General features: G+C 49.8%; 1 protein-coding gene across 4 annotated transcripts in view; it reads left to right on the top strand.

The window, feature by feature from the left end:
* The window catches only part of CDC42BPB (CDC42 binding protein kinase beta), a 76,663-nt gene that overhangs the window by 46,747 nt on the left and 18,046 nt on the right, over positions 1-11,870 (top strand). For all 4 annotated transcript variants that reach the window (XR_013975347.1, XM_080929554.1, XM_080929555.1 and 1 more), the window contains exons 9-21: positions 290-369; positions 2,034-2,200; positions 2,290-2,409; positions 3,627-3,760; positions 4,103-4,345; positions 5,202-5,312; positions 6,470-6,714; positions 6,801-6,906; positions 7,179-7,303; positions 7,586-7,691; positions 8,349-8,497; positions 9,500-9,594; positions 11,149-11,228. Coding sequence is in view for 3 of the 4 variants with exons in the window: in XM_080929554.1 (XP_080785680.1) it covers positions 290-369; positions 2,034-2,200; positions 2,290-2,409; positions 3,627-3,760; positions 4,103-4,345; positions 5,202-5,312; positions 6,470-6,714; positions 6,801-6,906; positions 7,179-7,303; positions 7,586-7,691; positions 8,349-8,497; positions 9,500-9,594; positions 11,149-11,228 (1,761 nt within the window). In the remaining variant the exon portion in view is untranslated. The remainder of the gene's footprint in view (positions 1-289; positions 370-2,033; positions 2,201-2,289; positions 2,410-3,626; positions 3,761-4,102; positions 4,346-5,201; positions 5,313-6,469; positions 6,715-6,800; positions 6,907-7,178; positions 7,304-7,585; positions 7,692-8,348; positions 8,498-9,499; positions 9,595-11,148; positions 11,229-11,870) is intronic.

Raw genomic sequence — 11,870 nt, 5'->3', positions numbered from 1 at the left:
TGTATGTATGTATGTATGTATATATATATATATATATTATACCTTTCTATTTAGTGTTAGATTTATGCTCAGCTTCACTGTTCCCATGGCTGCTTCATGTGCACAGGAGGCCTGGCTATCAGCCCCTACCAGTGAGCCATCTTGCCAGCCCAAATTGCTGCTGCTTTACACAGCTGGAACTCAGAGCAGGGACAGTGGTGACAGGGTCCTTGGCTCTTGTGTCTTGTGGCACTGTGCTGCTTACTTGAAGGACGGTTTGTTTCACCTGCGCTGTATGTTTCTTGCACAGGAAATCTTACCTCCTGGCTCTCATACGGGCTTCTCGGGACTGCACTTGCCGTTCATTGGCTTTACATTTACGACAGAAAGGTATGCCTGGGGTGGCTCCCCTCATCGCTCTTCCTTAAGGGTAGGCACAACCAGAAGGGCCGGGAGGCTGTGTCTGCAGGAGATGCAGAGGGTATCTCCTGATGACTATAGGTATCAGCACCAGCTGGCTGCTTCTGTAAAAGGCAGAATAGTGAGCGAAGTCTCGAACTACATCACAGTGTTTTGGTCAACGACAGACCATACACACAGCGGGTGACCTGAAAGTCTCCTTGCCTAATGGTGCCAGAGTCTGACTACCACTGTACATACATGTTTGGTGGACATGCTTGATGTGTGGCCGGTGACTGAGTGAGCCGCTCACACAGCTGCAGTGGACTCTTGCTGTGCAGTGTCCGTGTCCTGCAGAGAAGGCTCACTGTCCAGTGTCCCACCATGCCCACAGTGGCTTAGGTCACGGTGCTCTGCGTTCCTGATTGCATGTCTGTCCTGCACTTGACTTAACACTAGACTGTTGACACAAGGTTTGTTTTCTCTTCTGCAGTCCTTTATATGTATAAAACTGAGGCTGGAGAGACAGCTTGTCATTTAAGAAGGAGGCTGCTCTTCCAGAGAACTGGGGTTGTGTTTTCAGCACTCACAAGACAGCTCACAACTGTGTGGTGGTGGTCCCAGAGGTTTAGATGCCCTCCTTGGGCACTGTATGGATGTGGTACTCAGGCACAGTTGCAGGCATTCATACATGCACAGTAAAATGGGAAACCTTGTGGAACTGTAACTCCGTGGCAGCACTGGGCAAACATGTATGAGGTCCCAGGTTCCACCCCTGCCAGTGGGGCATGCGGAGGGACGGTGAGACATGACGTGAAGAGGACATTCTTAAAGGTTCATGGAAGGTTCAGGAGCAGGACTGGGTCCACGAGCTATCACTGGTTAACTCCTGTGAGTAGGCTGTCGGATGGTAGGGAGCCTTTAGAGCTTCTTTTGGCGAGTGTAACCCTGGCTCCTAGTTCCTGTCAGTGAGCTGGAGTTGACTTCCTCCATGCTGTGAACTTGGCGGTTCCAGGAATATGCATCCATGTTCGACCTCGGCCAGTGGTGTTGACGTGGGTATGCGGCTCCTATCTCTGGTGCCACAGTGATGGCTGGCACAGGTCATGGAAGTGTGCCAGGTGTATTCAGTGGTTCCCACTTGTGGGGTGCCAGTCGCACTGTAAGGCCCAGGCCTGCCTGTCACGACAGGTCTCACAGACCATAGCATGGTCAGGAATCAGCTGATTCCCACAGATAAGCCATTTGTCCAGAGCACTTCAGTCAATATGCTGTTCGGTCTACAAGACTGAAAATTAAGTCTGAATTGTCAGCAACTCTCCCAGGGGCACAGCTGGTGAGAGGCAGAACCAGGGAGCCATACTTGCCTGTAAGTCCAGCTTGTTAGCAAAATGCCCCCTTTTGCTTTTCCATTTGAACATGAGCAGTGATTTCCAAGTCGGCGCCCGTTCCCTGGTGCCTCCTGTTTGGCTCCCAGTCCCCACCTAGTCACAGTAGTAAGGAGGCTCTTGTCTAACTTTGGCTCTTCACACAATAAAGTCTTTTCACAGGTACTGGTTTGTTCTTTTAAAAGCCTCTCATCCCAGAAAGTCTAGATGCTAATGAAGCCACTGCCAGTTCTCAGTAGATACGAAAGCCTGTTGTTCCATTTGCAGCTGCTTTTCTGACCGAGGTTCTCTGAAGAGCATGATACAGTCCAGCACGCTAACCAAAGATGAAGATGTGCAGCGGGACCTGGAGAACAGCTTGCAGATCGAAGCTTATGAGCGAAGGATACGAAGGCTGGAACAGGAGAAGCTAGAGCTGAGCCGGAAGCTGCAAGGTAAGTGGCCGGACAGGACAGGCCTGATGCGGGGTAGGGTCGTGCCTCGCACACATGGCTGGCCGCTCTCAATGCTGTGTCTCCCTCAGAGTCCACACAGACTGTGCAGTCCCTTCACGGTTCCACACGGGCCTTGGGCAACTCAAACCGAGACAAGGAAATCAAGAGGCTGAATGAAGAGCTTGAGCGAATGAAGAGTAAAATGGCAGGTAGGTGCTCCCTCTGGTGGGTAGGTGCTCCCTCTGGTGGGTAGGTGCTCCCTTCAATTGGCAGCTTCATGAATGTTAGTCTGCTATTTTCAGACTCTTTCTTCCTAAGGTGGAAAAATAGGAAAAAGCTAAAGTTTTTGCAAGCTTATGTAGAATTACATCTTGTTGTCTGTATTTAAAATTGATTTCCCATCTTCCTTGGCTCTGATATCGTCTTTTCCCTGTGAACTCTTCCCTTGTACTGAACTTGCTCGGCCACTGCCCCAGAACTTCAGGGGCTCAGCCTCTACCTCTGCTTCTCTCTCTCTCTCTCTCTCTCCCTCCCTCCCTCCCTCCCTCCCTCCCTCCCTCTCTCTCTCTCTCTCTCTCTCTCTCTCTGTGTGTGTGTGTGTGTGTGTGTGTGTGTGTGTGTGTGTATGTGCATGTCTGGAACCTGTGGAGGCCAGAAGAGAGGAAGCCCTGTTTTCTGAAACAAGACTTACAGGTAGGGAGCGGTGAGCCACCATTTGGGTGCTGGGAACCAAAACTGAACCCAGACCCTCTGCAAGAACAACAGCTCTTAACTGCTAGGCCATTTCCCCAGCACCTTCAATCTTATTTATAGTTAGTTCCTGGTCATGAGAACTTCTAAGGACTCAGATCACTTCTGAGCTGTATGCCTTAGCCACGTGTGGGTCAGCTCCTCAGTCAACCTCTGTTTCCAGGTTATGTTTGGAGTCTGTCTGCTCCATCTCTGATTAGACCCCATCTGATTTAAAAAGGAAAAAAAAAGTTTGGGCTGAGTCTCTTTATTTACTAAGTAAAGTTCTGCCGTCCATCCTGAGACAAATGAGCAAACGCACCAGTGGGAGTCTGTCTGTGAGCAGAGTCTCCAGAATCAAATATAAGCAGAATATAACAGGCAGTGAGCGCAGACCTCAGGGTGCCAGCCACAGGGAGCATGTGACACAGGACCACAGGACGCCAAGTGCAGGGGGTGGGCACAGGCGAGACTGGCAAGACGGTGTAGTGGGTGCTTGTCACCAAACTGACAGTGTTCAGCTCCTGCTGCCCACAAGTCGGCCTTGGACTTCTGCACCCTCACTGTAAAACACACACACACACACACACACACACACACACTACATGAAAACTAGTGAAGATTACTTCCCTGTGAATCAGCAGCTACCGCAAAGTAACTGTACACACAGGAACACATCCATTTCTCTTCTGTTCAGATTCAAACAGGCTCGAACGACAGCTTGAGGATACCGTGACCCTTCGCCAGGAGCATGAGGACTCCACACACCGGCTGAAGGGCCTGGAGAAGCAGTACCGTCTGGCACGGCAGGAGAAGGAAGAATTGCACAAGGTAGCAGCACAGTCCTTCTGAAGAGGACTGTGTCAGGGACTGTGTGTGAGGGGGACTGTGTGTCAGGGACTGTGTGTCAGGGACTGTGTGTGAGGGACTGTGTGTGAGGGGGACTGTGTATCGGCACTGTGTGTGTCAGGGACTCTGACGGGGACTCTGAGGGGGACTGTATGAAGAGGACTGGCTCAGGTGCTGAGCACTAATTCATGTAGAGCAGCGTGTTCACAGGAGTACTCTCCAAACCCAGCATTTGAATCACTTTTGACTTAAATATGACAAGACACAGCTTCTGATTTCAGTCTTTGTTGAGCAAACGTGAGACAGAGAATTCTATCCCTTCAGCAATTGGTTGAAGCTTCCGAGCGATTGAAATCCCAGACCAAAGAACTCAAAGACGCCCATCAGCAGCGAAAGCGGGCCCTGCAGGAGTTCTCAGAGCTCAATGAGCGCATGGCAGAGCTCAGGTCACAGAAGCAGAAGGTGTCCCGTCAGCTCCGTGACAAAGAGGAGGAGATGGAGGTGGCCATGCAGAAGATTGACTCCATGAGACAGGATATCCGCAAGTCTGAGAAGTCTAGGAAAGAGGTGGCTTTTCCTTCCTTTGCTTCATTTATTGAGTGTGAGGATGGAACATGTGCGCACAGGACAAGTGCAGGAACCACCGGGTGGGCCAGGATCAGAAGGAAGCCCCCAGGCTTGGGGCCAGTGCCTTCTAGTACCTGACTAATGGCTGTGTACTTGAAAGGGAGGTACTTTGATCTTCTGCTGCTGCTGACGCCAGTCAGTGCCACTGCCCTGGGGGTGGATGTCCCTGTCCTGCTAGTGACAGGTGGTGGGGTCAAGGCAGCGTGTGGCTCCATGCTCTGTTAAACGTGCTGGATGGATGGTGACCAGCCTTAGTACATGACCGCTCTTCGTGTGCACCCCTGATCCCTGTCTTCTAACCCAGATGCACTTGTGGTGGCAGCAGTGGCGTTACACCTAAGAATTGAGGGTGCAGTGGCAGGGGACCTGAGCTTGTTTTAAAGCAACCTGCGAATTTGGGCACAGACAAAATGAGCTTGGCCCTTAGCTAGTTGTTACCTATCAACTCTGGATCATGGGCATGTGGGGTTTTCTCTTCTTTACCCGATGTTTGAATTTTTCATCTAAAAACTAAATTGTAATTGTAATAGTTTTTTTAACTGCCCCTTCACATGTCAGAATTGTTTCTACAAATTGGGAACTTCCCTTGAATTTAAGCCTCAGATTATCTACTTAACTAGATTATAGGTTTGTCTCATTTCTACTAGTCATACATTCACTCAATTAAAGTGTTCTCAGCCTTCAGGTCACAGTGACTATGGTGCAGGGACATCTAGACAGAGACTCTCCCTGGATCTGCGCCACGGTGGCCATTGGCACGTTCTGTTTTGTAAAAAGTAGGTCTGCTTTTTCTTAGCTGGAGGCTCGGCTTGAGGATGCGACTGCTGAGGCCTCCAAGGAACGGAAGCTTCGAGAGCACAGCGAGAGCTTCTGTAAGCAGATGGAGCGGGAGCTCGAGGCCCTCAAGGTAACGTTCTCTCCTGTGTACCACGGGCTGTCAGACATGGCTGGACCAGTGTCTCCCACAGCGACTTCCAGGAAGTGACAGAATGAGAGGAAGTGGGGGATGTAGTCACTGCCTTTCCAACAGCTTTTGTTATAAAGGCCATGTTCTTTTCTTTGTTGTGTAGCAGTTTCAGGTGTTGTGGTCAGCACTGCCAAGTTAGCAGATGCTGCCTCCTTCCTGTCCCGATTTCCTACATGTGGGCATGGTCAGTTCAGGAAAGGCCATGTCAGGTCCATGTCCTGTTGTTGATATGGCAGAGGCAAGCTGCTCTTCACCCAGGCAGTCGATGGGGTCCGAGGGTGGTAGGAAGGCCAAGAGAAGGAACAGTTACGAGTGAGGTCATCGTCCGCTCTCCGGGTAGTGTGGTCTGGGATGAGTGACTTAGCTCTTTGGAGCCTGGTCACTGGGTCCATGTAGTTGTCATGGCAATTCTCTCCTTTGAGCCCAAGGCATATTCATTCCTCTGTCATCTTTGCTACCTTTGGATGCAGCACCCATTAGCACCATTTCCTAGACTGTTTTTCTGTGACTCTGCAACTCTTTACCTGTCTGTACCACATTCCTCATATACAGCCACCAGGGAGTAGAGCAGAAGGCTCAGGGACATCCTCCTCCTTCCTCGGTGCCCTCTGGACCTGGTCTGCAGAGTGTTTGCTCAGCCTGAGTCAGCTCCACAGCTCCTCAGCCATGTCAGCCTTCCCAATAGACCCAGATCAAACTTCTGCCCCCAGCATGCCTGTGCGCAGGATCCTCCAGCAAAGATGGCCCCTCACACATCCTCTGTCCCACCACGTTCCCTCTTCCCTTACTTAGTGTTTCTCTGTCACCATCACTCACCACCTGCTTCTGAGAGCAGGGACCTCAGTGTCACTGGAAGATTTGTGACAAGCAGTCAGCACTCTATAGAGTATTGGTAGGTGACTGTGTAGACAACACAACTCTGTGGCACCAAGTCTGTGCCATCCCTCAAACTCGCCCCTTGCTTGTTAGAAGGTCCCCGCGTCCCATGTTGACGGCTCTGCCTGGTACAGTCCTAGATGCCAGGTAGTGGTAGAGAAAGAAAGGACATCATGGCCTCCACACTGAGGATGTCCAATTATTTCACCCTTTATCTGAAGGTGAAGCAAGGAGGCCGGGGGCCGGGGGCTACACTGGAGCATCAGCAGGAGATCTCCAAAATCAGGTCAGAGCTTGAGAAGAAAGTGCTGTTCTATGAGGAGGAGCTGGTGCGCCGGGAGGCCTCCCACGTGCTGGAAGTGAAGAACGTGAAGAAGGAGGTGCACGATTCCGAAAGCCACCAGTTGGCCCTGCAGAAAGAGGTCCTGATGCTGAAAGACAAGTTAGAAAAGTCAAAGCGGGAGCGGTGAGTGCCGTGGTCTCCAGGTGAGAACGATGCTCGCTGCCGCGGGCAGGCGTGTGAGTGAGGCACTCTGTCCTTCGCCTTCACAGGCACAGCGAGATGGAAGAGGCCATAGGGACCGTGAAAGACAAGTACGAACGGGAGAGGATCATGCTGTTCGATGAGAACAAGAAGTTAACAGCAGAAAACGAAAAGGTGACTTGCTCTCTGTAGCATGACTGGGGGTGACATCGCTGCTAGGGGGACATTACTTCTTCTTTGGATGCCTGGTGCCCATGTTAAACAGTTTGATACTTAAGTGGGTGCTTTGACTTGTTGAAAGCTGCCCCTTCCTGTCCCTGGGTTGGGAGCAGTGAGCCCCCCCCCTCCCCCCCCCCCCCGTGCCGATGTGCTGCCGAGCTGGGGTTACTGTGCTGCAGCAGAGGTGCCAGACACACATGTGACGTGCTGGCATTGTTTAATTTCAGCTTTGTTCCTTTGTGGATAAACTAACCGCCCAAAACAGACAGCTGGAAGACGAGCTGCAGGACCTGGCGTCCAAGAAGGAGTCGGTCGCGCACTGGGAGGCGCAGATTGCAGAGATCATCCAGTGGTGCGTGCCCGGGGTTGGGGCTTCCGTCTTGGCTGTTCTCCTCAGGCTGGAATGTGTCTAGCTGCCATGAGTATTTGGCTTGAACTGTTTATGCTCCTAATGGCGGGTGACACGCAGGGGAGAACTTCCACAGCCAGTGTACACATCACTAAAGAGACCCTAAGGTGGGGCCAGAACCACTGTCTACTCCATAGAGGTGGCTGAAGTTCTGGCCACGGTGAGGTGGTCCCGAGGAGAGCAGACACTCCTATCCTCATAAGATAAATACCTGTTCCTGTGTAGGGTCAGCGACGAGAAAGATGCCAGAGGCTACCTTCAGGCCCTTGCTTCTAAGATGACTGAAGAACTTGAGACTTTGAGAAACTCTAGTTTGGGATCCCGGACACTGGTAAGATGCTGTGTAAACCTTCATCTCTTTTCCTGGAGAGCTCGCTGCTGGTTTTATTGTAAGCAAATGTGGAGCTTGACTCCTGTGCACAGGCCATGTGCGGCTTGCAGGACACGTGGCAGCTGTTGGCCAAGCATCTCATGGTTCATTTCTTTAGTTGTTAACCTGACGAGGAGCTAAGCTATGACCTCAGAGTAGCAGGACAGTGGCTGACACAGGGCACGTTACTGGTGACACCCTCCATGCACTCACTTAGATCTGTTTTGAGCTTGAGTTGTGGCCGGCTGCCCTTATTCCTGTGAGGCAGCCACATCACCAATGTTTCTCACCACCACAGCTTTGGAACAGTTACTACCTTTTCTTATGTGATCTTGTGACGTGGCCCAGGCTGACTTAGGTTCATCTCAGTGGTAGGGCACTTTCCTGGTGTGCCCTTGCTCAGGGTTCACTCCCCAGCACCACAAAAAGAAAAAAAAAATTACAAGTATTAAAACTAAAAACAAGATGGATAAATATAATTACAAGTATTAAAACTAAAAACAAGATGGATAATTTGTAAATATAATAGTAAAGGTGTAAGACTGAAAAGGTGACTTGTTTGTACTGATTTTATTAAATGGCTTAAAATGTGTTTTGTTATTTTAATCAATGTCACAGGATCCACTTTGGAAAGTTCGTCGGAGTCAGAAGCTGGACATGTCTGCACGGCTGGAATTGCAGTCTGCTCTTGAGGCAGAGATCCGTGCTAAGCAGCTTGTTCAGGAGGAGCTGAGGAAGGTCAAAGACACCAGCCTAGCCTTCGAAAGGTTGGTTTGTCCTAGATCTGACCCATTAGAGGAACCGGGTCCTCTGTGACTTTGGAGGCTGTCCCCTGCTGGTCAGGCTTTGTTTTCCTCACCTGGGAAACCTGTGCCATTCAGAGGAACACATGAGGCCCTCAGGGACCGTAATGTCAGGTGTATTAGCACTTAGTACTTAATACAAGCCAGGCAGGGAGATCGTGCCTTTCCTGCAGGAAAGATGACTGCAGTCTGGTGTTCTCAGGAAGTAGTGAGGACCCTCAATGCACACAGGAGGCTGAGACAGGAGATGAGGCCAGCATGGACTATAAAACAGCCTTAAAGGGCTGGTTGTAGTGGTAGAAAACTTGTCTTGCATTCGCAGTAACCTGGGTTGAGTCATGTGACCCTCATATATCCCACTGATGTAAATATTGTCCCCATTCTACAGGTGGTAAGATCAAGGTGCAGGTAAATGGAGGTGAAGCAATACGCTCAATGTCATCCTGTTGATGGGTGGCCGCGTCTATGCTGGGTTCTGCCCTCCTGGACCTACTTAAGAGCCAGGCCCCTGGGGCTCCACACTCATGTTAGGTGTCCTCCAGGAAGACAGCCTAAGGATCTGGACTGTGTGCTTGATGCCAGTGGCCAGTTAGAAGCTCACCCACAGTTTAATGAACTACACACTCCTTGACCAGGACCTTATTAGGTGTCTTTGCTTTGTTGGTGTGAAGGCAAGGTTTTGATGTGGCCCAGACTGGCTTCTGCTTCCTGGTTGCTGGGAATAGACTTGCTCTCCATAACCCCTTAGCCATAACTTAAAAATCTATGTTTGAATTCATAATTCTGAGCTTTCTTTAATATGACAAGTGGAGATGTTGGCCACACCATTCTTGGGAATGAGAATTTTCAGGATTCTCCGCCATTCTTCGGAAGCCAAGGGAGCCCTGCCCCCACTCTCCAGCTCTTTGTGAGACAGGGACATGGTCTCCAGCCAATGTGCCTACAACCACTCACTTCTTATTTCAGCAAACTGAAGGAATCGGAAGCCAAAAACAGGGAATTATTAGAAGAAATGCAGAGTCTGAAGAAAAGAATGGAAGAAAAATTCAGAGCAGATACAGGTAAAATAAAACCTGAAGGTTTAAATTATTAAGTACCAGCCTTTCTAAGGAGTGGTTTTCTTCCTAGAGCCATTTTTAGTTATATAAAATATGTTCAAAAGTACCTCCCCCAAATCAATAATAATTTTTGGTCAGTTCTTCCTCTGAAAAGGAAAGCAAACACACACTCACGCACAAACACACAAACACACACACACATACACACACACACACACACACACACACACACACGTAGTTACCTTGGTTACATGACACACACATGTAGTTACCCTGGTCACATGACAGGTAGCTCTACTCTGTGCTGGAGACACCACAGCCCATGGGAACCATTTGGGGGTCCTTTGCAGCTGCTTTGGGCCCCTCTGGGCTGGGCTGTTTCCTGCCTTTTGCTCACCTGGGAAGTGCTGTGGTGTGTTGTTGAACAGCGTGATCCCAGCACTCGGGAGGCTCAGGCAGGTAGATCCCAAGTTTGAGACCAGATTGGAGTTCCTAGATCCTCTGTTAACCTCTCCCAAGGGCTTCATCTGTAGCCGTGCACATGAAACATTAGTGTTCCGGGATAGAGCTTTAGAAGTGGGACTCTGGTCCACATCAGAAGGTCATATCTGTCAGTCTGGGACATGAGGACTTGTCCCACACCCACACTCAAAAGTGGGCTTCACGCTTCAAACAGGTGTCGTCTCAATACAGGAATTGCATGTTTCCTGACATTTGAGTTGTCTTAACGTTTCAGAAGCTTTTTATATATGGGAGATGAAATCCTTTTTGATGTTAAGTTGCCAGAATTTTTTCCTACTTCGATGTTTACTAAGCAATAACCTTGTTAGGGCTAAGATTGTAGCTGAGTGTTTGCCTAACATGCACAAAGCCCTAGGTTTGTTCCCCAACACCAAAGAAACCAAATGTGGTACAGGTACTGTGAGCTCTACATCCTGGTCTACATGAGACCCTGCCCACCGCCATAAAAGCTTTCCCTATTTTTGTGTTGAATTTATTAATTTCATCTTTCCCTGAAAAGGAAAATGTCCCAGCCACAGGCTGTTCAAGGGACACGAGTACATCTTCCTGATTATTATTTTATATGTATTCCTGTTTCGCTAATGTGTATGTCTGGGCACCACTTGCATGCCTGGTAGGACCCTCCAGTGCTCGTGACCAGAGTCACCTCCTCAGCCGCCCAAGCCTCCCCACCCCCACCCTTTACAAAAAAGTCAGCATCTCACTGTGTTACAGTCAAGCTGCCCTCAAACTCCTGACCTTTTCACCCAGCCTTGTGAGTGCCTCCCATGGCTTCAGGCTTTAGGCTAGGGGATTAGTGGATTTGGAACCCACTCTGACCAGCAGCTCCAAGTGTCTTCCCAGCTTCATGATCATCTTAAATCTCCTTTCTCTCCTGATTCCTGTGGTCTCTGGGAAGTGTTCTCTGGGGTCTCTGCTGTGTCCAGTCATGACTTAGCGCAGGCTCAGTGACTGCAGTCCTGCAGGATGGTGGTGGTCTGCGGGGACTGATTGATGTCTTTATGGTTTTGCCTCCATTTGCCTTATTCCTTGCAGGGCTCAAACTTCCAGATTTCCAGGATTCTATCTTTGAGTATTTCAACACTGCTCCTCTTGCACATGATCTGACTTTTAGAGTGAGTATTGCTTTTTGAAAATAAGTGTTGTAAGTTTAAAATGGAATGTAAGCTGGGTGGGGTGGCACATGCTTTTAATCCCATCACTCAGGAGGCAGAGGCAGGTAGGCCAGCCTGGTCTCTAAAGAAAGTTCCAGGGCAAGCCAGGACTAAATAGAGATACCTTGTCTCAAGACTGAAGATCTGACACTTCCTGAGAGTGGGACCAGGTGACGTTTTGGGCAGGGAAGTCACACGTGTCAAGGTAGAGAACGGCAGGTATTCCAGCTGTTCCTGGAGACTAAGCGGAACTGAGAAAATGGTCAGCCTTTTCAGGGGCTCTGGCTGAGCAGTGAGTGTTTGAGATAAAATGTAAACTACAAATAATAGTCCTGCTGCCATTCCTGGGACTGATGTGAATTATAGCTTGGATGCAGTGATTAGTGGGAAAGTGGGTTAATAGTGATTCAGTGCCAAGCAGTTTACCAAGACCTCATCCAGGTGACCAGCGTGTGTCTGCCTAGATTGCCTTAGTAGTGGGGATGAGCCCGTTCCGCCCTTCACACACTGTTCTGGGACTGCTTCCTTCTTGTGGAGCAGACAAGTAAATGTCTTCTAGTCCCCGCAGTGCGCACACACTCGGGAGTAATGTAGGCTGGGCTA

Source organism: Micromys minutus (assembly GCF_963924665.1).
Source record: "Micromys minutus genome assembly, chromosome: 1".
In the NCBI taxonomy this organism is placed as follows: Eukaryota; Metazoa; Chordata; class Mammalia; order Rodentia; family Muridae; genus Micromys; species Micromys minutus.
This window is presented reverse-complemented; position numbering and strand designations above follow the sequence as displayed.